Source organism: Puntigrus tetrazona, chromosome 6, assembly GCF_018831695.1.
Source record: "Puntigrus tetrazona isolate hp1 chromosome 6, ASM1883169v1, whole genome shotgun sequence".
NCBI classification, from domain to species: Eukaryota; Metazoa; Chordata; class Actinopteri; order Cypriniformes; family Cyprinidae; genus Puntigrus; species Puntigrus tetrazona.
In genome coordinates, this window is record NC_056704.1 from 10,717,861 (window position 1) to 10,732,845 (window position 14,985).

The following is a 14,985-nucleotide window of genomic DNA, read 5'->3' on the forward strand; positions in this document are numbered from 1 at the left end:
GCGACACGACTACGCGCAGTGCATTGTTTAAAACACAAAACACTATACTGCAAGAGTCCAGAACTGGCCTTTATGTCGAGAGAAAGCAGCCTCCATCCCAGTCCTTGTTCGCTTAGTCGATTATTCCAGCAAATGTGTTAATGGGCAGAGTCAATCCAGTGCTCATGTATTTGCTCAGTCCTGCGTTGCTGCCACCTTCTGGCATGAACTTTGACTTCAAGGATTTCTGAACGTAATACCCAGGGTCTCGACATGGAGCGACCTCAATGCTGTGTAAATCAATGCAGAGAAATCAACGTCTCATCAAACGTGTATGACTACAAGACCAGAAGGAGGCACTTCTTTCTGTATTCTAAGTCCACATCTTAATCATTCTTTAAATCTGTTTATTTAGGAATACACCACTGTTCAGAATGTGCGAGACAGTAAGAGTTTTTTATATGTGTAATGCTCAAATAAATGTATTACACATAATATATTGTGCTTTTTGAAATGAGCACCAAATTAATATATTTTATGAAGGATCATGTCACACTGAAGATTGGAGTAATGGCTGCTGACGATTCAAAGTTGCCATCACTAGAATAAGTATAGTAATTTGAAATAGTAATAATTAAAAAATACTGCTGTTTTTAGTCAATGCAGACTTTGTATAGAAGCTGCAATAGAGTCTTTGTTCCAAAAAATACTAAAAAATCTTACCAACCTCACACTTTTGAATGGTAGCACAGGTAACGGACCTCTTAATCAAAATGATAACATGGAGAAAAAAAAAAAAAAAGTGATCGCTCACCTCTCAACGTTCATAAATTTCCTTCGAAAGTCTTTGTCCAGACGTACTGTGAAAGTTGCTTTTTCTGGTGACTTCAATTTAAAATGGCATGTTCTGATCTTCGTCTCCTAAAAAGGAAATAAATCACAGCATAAATATCTAAACTTACGCAGATATAAGTTGCGTTTACTTCCCATGACGGTCAAGCTAAAACACCTACCGTGATGCTCTTTGGCTTTATGTCACTGAAAGCGACCGTGAGACAGTTAAGATCTACAAAGCGGCAAGTAAAACAGTCGTTTACTTGAAATTGTTCAGGTTGAACTTAATGTTTATCTAAATTGATTAATACAAAGAAATCATGTAAGTTTACCTTCAGTTTTGTTTTGTGGTAGTGCTGAAATCTGGGCACCTGTGGTTCTGAGTGAGAACCCTCTCTCAACCTCCCTGTTGCTTAGCGACACCTAAAAGGAATGTGAAGGGCCATATGAGGTCAGCTAAGATTTGCCGGTCACTTAATATTTAATTCTAGGAAAAAATCCCGAATGTTTCTTTGTGAGATAAGAACGTCACTGGCTGGAAAACCGACCAGCAACACTAGTCACATTGTGTGTGTCTATGCACACGACAAATACCCCGATAACAAGAGATAAGTGATACGCACTTTCAAGTAGCTAAACGATACCAATGCTCCACACAGCTCAGCAGGCATCTTCTTCTGTTTGACAGTTTCTAAGGAAAGAATGTAGGCTGTAAATATCGTCTGAATGAAATGTGGGGTGGCAGTGACCGTACTCATTCATAATTTTGATTACTGAATATCTTTATGTGTTACCTTGGGCCTTTTTGAACTCTGGAAAATCCACTTCCAGGTCTGTGACAAACACTTCTTCCACAGGTTCTTTGGACTTGTTGGAAAAGTAAATCTGCAAAAATAAAATCGAAAGAATTGTATGTTATATATCAGAAAGTGTTTTGTAGATCACCATTTAACAGCTTAAATGAGAACCTAAACAGCTTGACTGTGGCTTCTTTTATACCACTTTTTACATAATTTATGCCAGTTTCTTATATAACGTATTAGCTGCAAACTTCAGAGTAAATGGAAAAAACGTTTTTTTTCTACATGCAAGCATACTTGGCGACTACACCTGAAACTCATGTCTTCATAGCTAAGAAACAGTGACTACGTGAAACGGTACAAATGGGAATTCATTCTCACCTTAATGTAGTAAATGTTGAAGTGCACTGGCTGCTGTCCCATGCGCACATAATACGAGATGACGTCAGCTAAGAAAAGGTCAGACTCCTGTGGTTTGCCAGTGCTGGACTGGAACATTTTAAATAAAACAAAGCAGAACCGTTTGCATTATAAGTGAATTATATTTAAAGTTGTACTGACGTCATTCATTGAGAGTGAGGTTTGATGATTTTTTATAGTGTACTGGCAGATAAAATACATCATTAAAGAAATAAATGCCACTTAAGTGTACTTAAAGAGAGTGGCTTTTGTAACACACACAAGAACAATTTTACAAAAAATGCAAATAAAGTCAAACTATTCATTATTAAAAATGTGTTCCATTACAAAAATGTATATAAACTATCATTTATAAGTAGGCAAATTAATATAAATTTAATTTATAACCATAATATCTTCATTTAGTTGCAGTTAAGACAAAAACATTACATTTAATTAGCATTTAGGTAAAGACTCTTAGCGTGTTATTGCTGTAACGTGTTGTAGTTATGTGTTGCTAGGAAAGCATTTTAAACGTATGTTTATCTGCAGATATGACACAAGCATGATCATGTAAATATATCTGGGATTAAACTCTGCCACTCATTCACAAACGTCTAATATACAAATCAATAAACAGCTTAACAAATTTGGAAAAAAATGAATGTGTAAGCCAAACTGGCAAGAGGAACATGTTTTTTTCACAATGAACAGTTGCTAGCTTTGCATTTTACACGAGGAAACGCTCGAAAAAAATAACTGAAAGAGAAACTTTCAAACTTCCTCATTCCATACTGACTGACATAATCTGCTTAAAATATAGGCTCATATTTCTTACACAAGCATGGCTAATATGCTTAATATCTGCCCATCTTTTGACATACCGTTCTTGCAAGATCAGGAATCATCTGTCCAAGACTACAAACATTGCAGTCGTACCACGGATCCACCATTCCAAGATAAGAGCCCAGAGCACAGATGTTGTTGCTTATAGAGGGCACATTTTCCTGAAACAGATTTTATGAAAGATCAGCATTCATCTCAGTACACTTGCTGAAGTTTCAGAGAGAAGGAAAGGGTATTTACCTTCACAGGAGAGGCTGCAGACGACTGGCGGACAACAGGGATGTAGTACATCTGTAGGTTGACTTTCATAGTGAGGAATCTTCTCCTGGCTTCCCGTTTCCTGTGAAGCAAAGCCAAAATGTTGTTCTTCGAAACGTATTTTAATCAAAACAGAACTCGAAACACAAGGTGTAAAAGCATTTAGGGATCTGATGATCTTAGAACAAGGAAACATACAGAAAACTTTCTAATTACAGGCAAATAAGAGGCTTTTTCAGACAATAACTGAAGTGATTTTTTTTTGTAGATTCTGTGCAGTGTGTTTAATCTATCACCAGCCCCACAAGGCAGGTTACTTATCATCAACAGTTCATTTGAATGCTGTCACTGCCTCTTTTTCAGTAATCTTAACCCCTTCAAGTAATTCCAAAAATGTCAGATACTGAACTGTCCAAACAACCGTATAACATTATGATGAACAAGGGTTAAATGATCCAAAAATTAAAACTAGCCTATAATTTACTCACCTAGTTAGAGCAAACTAGAAGAAGTGGTTTATAACATTTTAAATATGGCTAATTTTCTTACAAAATATTTTTTTTGTATGGACTTTATGGAAATGTTAAACGAAACCAGCCACCCGTATTTTTTAAATAGAAGTCGAGTTGGTTTCCTCTGAAAAGAGAAAGTCTTATAGACCTTGAAAATGAGTAAATCATTGGCTATTTTTAATTTTTGGGTGAACTAACCTTTTACGTACACTGTTAACAATTGCTTCACAACACCATAGAAAAACTGTTTTTGTCCAAATGGTTCCATAAAGAACCTCTAACATCTGAAGAACCTTTCTGTTTCACAAAAGGTTCTTTGTGGGGGAAAGAAGGTTCTTCAGATTATAAAAAGTTAAGAAAGAGATGTTTTATACGACAATATGTAATCATGAGCTCAAGCGATCATGGGTTTGATCCCAGAAAATGCATGTGCTCATAAAAGATATGTGCACTATGAAACATGATTTCGCATGATTTCTATAAGGGATGGGTTTAGGGGTGGGGTTAGGTATTTCGTATGAATTACGCCTAGTACACATATGTACGAATTACAGTGAGATCAGTGTAAAAAGTCCACACATTGCATTTAAAAAAACATGCATTTTGATTGGTAATGACAATCATATGTAATTTCATGACAACACAACACCGTCCTTATTTTTTTCACTAGAGGGTGTCTAACATTAAAACGTAAATATGGGTCATAACAAGGTGCTTGCACAAACGACCTATAGGGTCGTTTCTTGTTGGAGAAGAAGTTTTTTCTATGGCATCGCTGTGAAGACCCTTTAAGCACCTTTATTTTTACGAGTGTAGTAAAATCTTTCAGCATTATTTCTAAGAAGCAAAAACATTACTTTTATTGATATAAAAACTAAACTGGACTAAACATGCAAAAAAGCATAAAACAAGAAAATTATATCAAAAGGACCGCTTCAGACCCCCTTGATTATGTGTGAAATACAAGTCTCTTAAAATATCGGACATTTTAGATGATTGTCACAAAAATGTCAAGAGATGCAACTCCCGAAATTGTAACGACATTTCAGAATGAATTTAAAATAATGTATTCAAAAAAATACGTAATTATGTCATTACTTTGTACTCAAAAGTATGTTATTTCTTTTCACTCTCTGAGTGAAACAATAACAAATCTCACAGGTGACAATGTCGTACCTTAACCAGTAGTATGCCCTGGCTAGTCTTCCCACCGCCCGGTCATCTCCCATCAGCACTATTTTAGCAGTGTAGTCCCGTTCTTCCTTGGGCAAGGTGGTGCTACTATTTCCTGCTCTCCTCTGCAATGTGCCACTGCAGCCAGCGGTTCCTGTCTCCTCCAGTACGTCCTGCATCAGAGCCATGCTGTCGGTGACAGATGGCTTCACCTTAATTCCTCCACGCCGTGACAGTCGGCCGCTAGTAATTTCAGGCTTTAAGGATCTTCCTCCAGGACATTCCATGTCAGAGGCTTCAGTAGCCTGCATGTCACGCTCTATACCACTGTCCGTGGACATGACAGAGTACCGTGGCATGTCTGAGTTGAGGTCTGTGGGTAAGTCAGACACATAAAAGTCCTCTGAACTCATCAGGCTTTCACTGAACGACCGGAACGGATGAATTTGGCCAGTTCTCTCCTGTGGGCAGACAGGATGAAAAGAAACGTTGTATTTTAATGATTAGTCTCAACTCTCTTGGGTTTAGATGAGTTCATGTATGCTAATATCTATTTCTATGTGATTTACCTTTCTTGGACTTTCTATAAAGTCTTATTACAGATTTAAAAAAAGTACTTATGTTTCCTAGAGAAAAATTGTATAGTACCAACCAGGAAGCATTCATTTAAGATTTTAATAATTATGCGATGAATACCTTGTTATTACTGCATAGTGTTTTACTGAAATACACTGAGATGCAAATATTACACAAGTCATTTTAATTTTTACTTATTATTACTGTTAGTGCAAATAGCCCCTGCCAAAACATTTTAGTAAATAATTCCCACTTACAGAGCTCCTCGTCCTCCCACCACAGATGGAAACTCATCTCCGGATTGGGAAGCGGAACATCGCACAGGGAGCCGCTGGACAATAGACCTGAAACCCAAAACCGTCACAATGACACCACAAACAAATCCTGCATCCTGATCCGGCTGCGCAAGTTGGATATCAAAAAAGAAGGAAAAAATAAAAAAATATCTAGATCTTTTATTAGAGGAAAAAAGCTATTTTGGTACAGATGGAGTAGGTCAAGAGTATTTGTTTATGCTTGTGAGAGAGTGTATATAAGAATACAGAAACATAACAGAACAGAACGGCATTAAAATAGAACAGAATTGAAATAGAATAGAACAGAATGGTTTTGTAGTGTACCTTTCTTGGCGTCACGGAGGATCTGAAAGTATATCTCTTGTAGTTTCTGTCTGGTCTGACCTCGATCCCCTCTGTTACTATCTGTGCTCTGGTCTACTGTTGCGAGCACTTCATTAAAGTACGACTCAACATCCAAGTCCATATCCTGGCACACACAGACAGATGATCAGAAACACAAACACAGAGAGCCACACGGCATGAAATCACACATGCAGATTCACACACAAACATACAGCCGTCATTCAGACAGACACATATGGGATGTCCTGTGGATGTCCTGTTGCTCTTTTCTGAAAATAAACTGCAGACGTGTGGACAGGGACAGAGAGATTCTGACCTGCCGTAAATGCTCACCCTTTGTCTCCATCATTGTATAGTCTCACAACAAAGTTTATGGAGTACTGAGCACAGGTTATCGTGTCTGAATCACAGCTGGTTGCTCTGATAAAATGCTACCCTATTATTCTTGTACTCTTGACCCTTACTCATACAGAAGCCTGTCATAAATTATGCTGCCTAGAAAACATGAATTCTGAGTGTGGCTGTAGATGACTGGCACGTGGCGTATATCAGAAATGCATATAATTCATACCAGATCTATGTACAGGCACGCATATACATTACAGGACTTACTATAGGACTAGCATTCAAAAGTTTGCACACCTGACTCTATATGTCAAAGCACTCGATAAAAGGTTGCTTTTATAAATTCAGTTCATCCTTCCTGACTAAAAATAATTTATTCAAAAAAATCTCACTGATCCCAAACTTTTTCAATTGCACCTAGCTTATTACATGATTTGTTTTACCAAAAAAGGAAAAAAATGCAGAAAAAGGTCTTGTATCATTTATGCAGCATCATAATGTTAAATCTCCTTATGCATTACTTGGATACTCAGATTCATTTATTCATTCAGATTAGTTTCAGGATCTAAAATAGCCTATTCCAGTCTACACAACTAGCTTTTCTATGCAGCATCACTGACCTGCAAAGCATCATTGAGAGAGGGTCCGTGACAATCGTCTCCCAGTGCCGCCTGAAGACTGTGCTGCACTACACAGCGCATCAAGCTCAACGGGTTCCGGAACATTCCTTGAGACTCAATGTCAGCCTGCAGGACAGTGCTGAGAGACTCGGAAAATACTGCAGGATCCGCAAACACAAATACCCTGAACATGACAAACACGGTTATTCAGAGAGAGAGAGAAAACATTGATCTGATTCACTTCTCAAAGGGCTGACGTGAGGTTTATTTGATAAGGCTTCCTGCTGACTTCAGCAGCCGCCTCGACCTCAGCCCCGTGTAGACTGGAAGCAATTCATTAACAGTTCAATCAACAACATGATAACAGGCTTGGGAATATTTGGATGCACAAAAAAATAACTACTAAGCCCACTTTTATGCTATGTGGTGTAAGATTAGAAAAGGCACACCTAGACCAATTAAACAAATAATTTGTCCCTGGCAACAATTGTTTCCTTGTTCCCTTCTAGTCTCAACTATGATTATAGCTTTAGATAATTAGAAACCCTCATTTTACAGTGTTCCAAAGCTGAAAAAACTTGTATTACAGGTTTCAGAAAGTAGTAAGCATACAAACTACACTCAAAGGTATAATATCGAACGATAAAGTAATATAAACAACACTTTAAAAAGAAAGGTTAGGGCCCTGATTGCTCCAAAAAGACAAATGGCACTAGACTTTTTCTATAAATAGCTATATTCACATACAGTAAATGTCATAGTAGAGTAATCAAAGATGTAGTGCATCAATATTAAGAAAGATATGGTCCACTAATGTTTGACAACCAAAACGTGGGTAGCACAAAACTTAAAAAATAAGGAAAACATAAATGTTGTTTATTATTAATTTCAATCATTAATTTATAATGCAATAATTCTTCGACATTATTAAAATCATTCATTCAACTCGAAAAGTACTAGCATATATACAAATAGAAATTACCATGACTAACAAATACTGTTATTTATCTTATTATTTCATTTATCTTATCTAAATAATATCAAAGTATAATCAAGAAATAAAAATGGTCAATTCTTGTTTATGTAATGTCGCACTATTTATCTTTGCGCATCATTTAATAAAAATCTAAATGAAATAAAAATGCTCCAGCAATCTCTCACACATGAAACGACAATATAAATCTACTGAAAAACTTTAACGAACACAAGCAAGTCTTGCCCTATTGAAAATGTATTTTTCGTCCGACTTTATTGTATTTATTTTTCTATTGCAATAAACTATAAATAGTGTATGTGCTACATTTGCCACTTGTTTTTAATATAAAACCAGTTCTACATTTCGAGAACACACTGACGCAGACATTGACTCACCTCTCCTGCTGAGGATAGTGTTCATTTTTCAGACTTTGTTCTGCAATGATCATTTTCTGATACAAAAGGCCTATGAGAAAAGAAAAACACGCACATCAGACTCAGAGGGATCGAGTTTCTTTTGGCAACAAACCAAAAGAAAATCTAAGATCATAAGAGATGCTTATCATATTTAGTTTGAAGAAAGTAACAAACCTGGAGCAAGTCGTTCTGCTTTCATTTGGCCAGCATAACTGAGACCCACAGTGCAGTACGGCTGAGGCAGAGTCAACAACCTCTTGCAGAAGTCATAAACTCTTTTATAGAGGTCATCGGGTATGTGCACTGTCTGCAAAGAAACACAAGGATGGATGTAATGTAGGACGCTGGTGGCTTCTGCGAAAGGAAGTGGGTTCCAATTGATGGATAATAACATCACTTTCATTTTAAAACTAAAGTTGTTTTTAGGGGCTGCCCATAGACTGAGCTAAGCAACATTTTTCTGGAAATGCCACATCTGTGTGTACGGGAACGAACCCCTTAGACTCCCCTCCTAGGTGAATAAAACAGTGCTTTTCAACTGGATGGTCTGTTCTAAAATTACTTTGGCTAAATATGCTAAATAAGAAATTAATAATAATAACGTTAACCCATTTTAACAATTTCGAAACTGTCGTTGATCCCCACTGAAATACCTGTATCCTGATTGTAAAATCAAGCACAGTTAAAAGATGTAAGAGTAGCCAACCTGGTTGCCTTTTTCTTACCTGCATCACAGCATATATAAGTGTATTAAGCAGAGGAATGAGTTGTTGCTTGCAGTCAGTTCTTTCAGCCTGTGTATATAAAAGAAGTAAAATTATGCTAAATACCCATCCGCTCAATCGCTCACTAAGTCTTATAAGACAATCACAGCTTTTCTTTGTGGAATTAAGTAAAATCGTCATTAATTATGTGTTAATTAGCCGCTATTAATAGTTAATTATCTTATAATTGTTAACTGTTATAATAAAAAGTAACTATTTATAGTGCCATAGCGACAGATAATCATTATAAACTCGGTAAGTACCTTTAAATAACGTTGTCATGATAAACACTAAATACAGCAACAGCACTTAGGTCATACTAACTGAACATGCTTGTCAGCTACTTAAATGGACATTGTCAAGCTGTATTTCAACAAGCATTATGCCACAGAAACTGGTGACTCACTCTTTCTAGTTCCTTGACGGCCACTCACCAAAGCCAGACTCCTGAGAGGACTGTCCTGCACTTTCTTATGTAATGTCCATCTAAGCATTCCTGCAGAATGAATACAAATGGACAGCTCTTATATAAACCAAACTAGAATATGCATGCAACCCATTTTATTGATTTGCATCGATACAGCCGCTTGAAACTGGCATCCCAGTTGTTGCACCACACTCATGCTTAGAGTACATGGCCTTCATACACAATATAAACAAAGATGACACTAAGGATTAGATCGCAGATTGTGGTTCTTAAAGAATCCATGTCTATTTTGACTTGCCTTTTTCTTTGCATAGCATATACGGCAATCAATTGCATCTAGGTATGATCTTCAGGTGTTCTCTTTTGTTGTGTGCATCTTTAAGTTTGAGTCATACCTTTGTTGACAGCCGGTTGCTCAATGGCCATTTCTCTCATAATGGTTAGCAGGCTTCGGTAGATTTCGGATTCAATGGCAGCATATTCAGCTTTTAAAAAAAGAAGCCGACAACATCTGAATGCTGATATAAATCAATTTATATGTGCAGGATAAAGTACCACTCAAAATATTGGAAAGTTTGGAAAGTTAATCAAGATACTGTTTTTAATTGTTATAATGTCACTGAAGACTGAAGTAATGGATGCTGGAAAAAAAGTCATTTTAAAATATATTATATGCAGTTAATATATTGTAACATATTAATATGCAGCTATTTAAAATTGTACTAATATTTCACAATATTATGGTTTTACATCCTAAAATTTTAAATGGTACTTCACATTTTGGAAGTAAAATAGTGATTTGTCACCTTTTGATATTTATGATTTACTCAAAGTTACTCTCACCTGCCGAATCCGCCGCATTAATACTGCAAGAATTTCTCCAGGATGCCATGCTGTGGCTTGGTCCTTACATAATGAGGTAAACTGAACACAAAGACAAAAAATATTCAGAAAACGATTTTAGAAAATCAAAAGAGAAAACAAACCCTTTACATATACAGTTTACTAAATTCTGGCATCATTCACTCACTGTCATGTTGTTCCATTCCCTAAAGAACATACTTTGTGGGAACATCTGGGTCCAAACAACATTGACTACATTAAATAATAATAATAATGATAATAATAAAAAACACTGAGAAATACAAAATATTTTTGTGCTCCACAGAAGAAAGAAATGCATACAGGTTTGGGATGACATGATCACGAGTAAATGTTTTGCTGAACTATTCTTTTAATGTGCTAGTCACGTTAATCTGACTCACCCGTCTATTTTCCTCCTCATGATGCTGAAATTTAAGATCCCTTAAATTGCACATTTGTGAGCTTATAAAACACAGTAGATAATATCAAGCTATTTAGGCCTGATTATATGCAGCAGTAAACTGTTTACAGAGATAAGGTTGTTTACCAAAAAGCAAACACATTCAAAAATGACCATGGCTAACAGACTCAGGTGCACTTTTACCCACTACCGATTACACAAGAAAACTTCCCCTTCATTTCACCCTCTCACACACGGTTTATAGCTGACCAGCGATGCAATGCAATTATAACTGCTTCACTGCTAAGGCACTTTTAAGTCACAACAGAGTCTAGAAGCTAGAAAGAAGAAAGAGAAAAAGAGAGAAAAAACAATAAGATAAAAAGTCGGCACGCATGCAAAATAGCGTGTAAACCAAATAACTGAAACTAAACAAGGGGCCCTTTTTAGTGACCGATTCAGCTCGTAATTATGCAACTTTCCGACAGTTAAGTGCTAAGAAGCACATTTCAGGTTACCTCCAGTAAACAGCAACTGGCTGTGAGAGCAAAAAATATTCAAGTCTGAGAAAAAGAAGTCTAGTGCCTTACCTTTCGTCCTTGTGCGACTATCAGTGGACTACATCATATGCCACATGTATAAAAACTTGTGCTGGCCAAGCCAGTTAGACTTAGAGCTGCACACTATGTAACACTTCCTCTAACTGCTGCGGCTGTCACTGAGGACAACTGCAACTCTGACTCAAAGCTGAGTGAATGTGAGGGAGGGACGAGAAAGAGAGAGAGAGAGAGAGTTTGACAGAAGCATGGCAGAGGAAAGTTTGGAAGGAGGATCAGGGGATAAAAAAGGGTTGAACGTGTGAACGAAGCGTGCAGAGTGGGTGTGTGGAAACACTGAAGGGAAAGTCCTTTTGAAAACATTCGATTCATTTATCGTTCTAACTTACAAAACCCTGATCTGAAGTTTAGCATGAACCTTCACAGCCAAGTAACGTGACATACGCTCATGTGTGGTTTGCATAAGCCTAAAGCTGCAGAATGGCTCACTAGCACGCAAAGATTAAGCCCTGATCCTGCACAAAAAGGCACTGAACAAGAGAAACAGGGTCAAGAACGCTGTATCAGCACAGAGAGCAGCTCGCTGAACCACAGGCTTCCTGTCGCTCACTCGGCCCTCAGTCTCGGAGAGGCAGCAGATGACAGGACCTGACACATATCCTGTCCCCATAAATGTGGGGTGGAACACACACACGGCTGAGATATATTTAGTACTGAGAGAGAAAAGGTTAGCAGCTAACACTTTCTCACTTTATATTCAGTCTTAGGTATAATGCGTAAGGTGTGGAGATCATTAGGAAGATGCACGATGCACTTAATGACTAAATATGTCAGAAAAACATCTAGGTTTCACGGGACATCTAACATCAGTATCGCTCTTGTGGTTGATAGAGAGACATGCACGGTTGCCAAGTCCTTTAAATATTTACAGCCCAAATCTGACTCAAAACCTACACAAAACCAGCCGCTTTTGCCTTTGTCCAATCACTGATGAAATGATTAGATTATTTTAGCTTGACATATTTACAGTACATGTAGGGTGCATATTTCATTATTTAATCTGTATTTCCTACGAAATTTCCCAGAAATTATTCAGCTTCAAATATCCCTGTGTAGGTGAAACTCAGGTTTCTTACCTATTAGCTTAGGTTGTAAACTGACAAATGTGTCCTCATACAACAGCATCTCACCTTTTCTCGATCGTTCAGCTGTCCTTAGGTTGCCAGTTATTCATTCTTTTCTAAGAGAGCATGTATTTTCACATTTACTTGTCTACAGATACATTGGCGGTGGCAGTACAATATATAAGCAGCCCAAAACAATGCTGTAATGTTTCCCGCGAATGCATTTTCAAAATATGCTGAACATCCGCGACTCTGACAACATCCCCAAACACTCGTTAAGGACACACTCTTGAAATAAGACCTTAAAGAGATAGCTCACAAATGAAAATTCTGGCATTAATTACACATTTTCATGTCGTTTCAAACCTGTAAGGCCTTCAAGTAAGGTTCGTATTAGGAAATTAAATCGGAGAGCATGTGACTCTGCCAGCAAAGCAATTGTTTTTTGTGTGCACGCTGTTACTAAGATGGAGGGAAAATGGATGGGAGGGTTATGCAAGATCACTGTCTTTCTTTGCAACTGTTTGTGTGTGTGTGTGTGTGTGTGTGTGTGTGTGTTATGGCACATTTATTATGCAGACTTTTCAGATCGCACAGAACTCCACGTAAGATCAGCCCTGTGTTGCCTATAGCTGTGGTTCCCAACCATGTTCCTGGAGAGGCATCTCCTTTGTCTAACACACCCATTTCAGGTCTTGAAGTCTCTACCATTGAGCTGATTATCTGAAAGAGGTGTTTGATTAAGGAGACAGATGATATATTGTATGCAGACAGTTCATCTGTACTAGACGCACCGAATTCTAAGTACTGTAACAGGAACAACAACCACTTCCTCTGCATGCTATTTTTAGTTGCTGTGCTATAGCACTAAATCCTAAAGATTAAGCTGTCTAATGTTTATTAAAGTAAAATTCAGAAACAGAATAAATGTTTTAAATAGTGTTTATTATTTTAAAGACAAATGCTTGTGACTGGAAGGCCTAAAGCATTTATCTAAATGATCGTATAATAATAATTCTGTCAGTGGCAAGGAAACAGCTAGAACCTGCGATGAACTTGAACACAAACAGATGAACTTGGTGGTGAATGAGTTTGAACTTCCTCTGAGACACTTTTTAACTAATTATACTGTCTCTGATTACTGATGCAGCTAGTGAAGTTAAGTCTGATACCAACAGAGAAATGCTATGTTTTAACAGTTGTCCAGTAAAATACTGAACATATCAGAACGCTTTAATATACGTCTCTCTTTAATGACAGAAACGCTTGATTTGACATGAATTTTGGGTTGAAACTCAATGTTACTCATCATGATTCGACAGTCTTCCAAAGATCTACTTGCATGTTTCAATAAAAACAAGGAAATGATCAAAGGAATTTATCTGATTAACATCATACATTTTTGTTTTGTGACCTAAAAATAGTATGCTTTACAAGTTTACACTTTCAGTTTATTTCCGGGTATAAAATATATCTTTAATTGCAAATGGAATCTTTCATGCAAATGTAAATTTTACATGAAAGTGAAGCATGTGAAATAAATGACCAAAATATTATAATTAACATTTAAGTTACATTCTAGATGGCCGACATCTATGCAGAACATTTGATAACTAATTAACAGGACTGTCAAGTTAGGACCTTGAAAAAAAAGAAAAGAAACAGTGGGAAAGAAAACAGGGACTTCCGATTGTGAGTCTCCACTAAACTTCTCACAAAACAGGATATCTCTCTGAAACACACCTTCAAATGGGAAAACAGCCCTCAGAGCTGTGGAAATCCCCCCACTAGCACAGTGGCAGCGCCTCCCCAATACACACTTCACTCTCACCGAGAGGAAGAACCCTTCTGATGTGCACGTGCCATACTGGACAAAGATCTTTCTGTCAGAACTGCAAGAATTGGAAACAGAACTGAGAAAAACCTTTTGCAACACCTCAAATAGGCTACAATTACCAAAACATGCAGGAAAGTTATTCAGCCGTCAGTTACTCACCTTCATGTCATTGCAAACCTGAATGACTTTATTTATGTGGTGAACAAGATATTTATACAAATGCCTCTGTCGCATTTTTTGGCCATGGATGTCATGGTGTGCATGGCGTGTAACGCAGTTACCTTCTACATCATCTTTTGTATTATATATATAACACATTAAGATAAGGTCACATTAGTTGACACATAATATTAGTTAATGTGTTGGTTAATATTAGCTCACATTAAGCAATATTTTGCATAAATGCTTTAAAAGTATTTTTATTGTTCATGCTAACAATTGTAGTAAACTAAGGTTTAATCTCATGTGTTTTTGCCATTTTGAGGGGGAACTGAGTGTAAACCATAAAACCTAAACAAGACAAATAAACAAAGCTATATATTATATTGAAATAAATTGCCCCCCAGAAAGTTATGGAGTATTAATTACTCAGATATCCTGTATTCACTGCTAGACAATATGAGGAAGCGGTGGACAG

General features: G+C 37.1%; 2 protein-coding genes across 3 annotated transcripts in view; both read right to left on the minus strand.

The window, feature by feature from the left end:
* The window catches only part of ntn1a (netrin 1a), a 255,680-nt gene that overhangs the window by 138,015 nt on the left and 102,680 nt on the right, over positions 1-14,985 (minus strand). The gene's annotated exons all lie outside the window — the stretch shown is intronic.
* Positions 21-11,409, minus strand: LOC122346899 (phosphoinositide 3-kinase regulatory subunit 6-like). The gene is given in 22 exon segments (XM_043241773.1): positions 21-269; positions 794-900; positions 993-1,045; positions 1,146-1,236; positions 1,437-1,504; positions 1,608-1,698; positions 1,995-2,102; positions 2,897-3,019; positions 3,099-3,198; positions 4,805-5,231; positions 5,234-5,259; positions 5,631-5,721; positions 5,998-6,142; positions 6,984-7,167; positions 8,355-8,424; positions 8,550-8,682; positions 9,101-9,169; positions 9,546-9,570; positions 9,572-9,635; positions 9,962-10,051; positions 10,410-10,490; positions 10,832-11,409. Coding segments are annotated over 21 exon segments (2,271 nt in total). The 5' UTR covers positions 10,459-10,490; positions 10,832-11,409; the 3' UTR covers positions 21-112.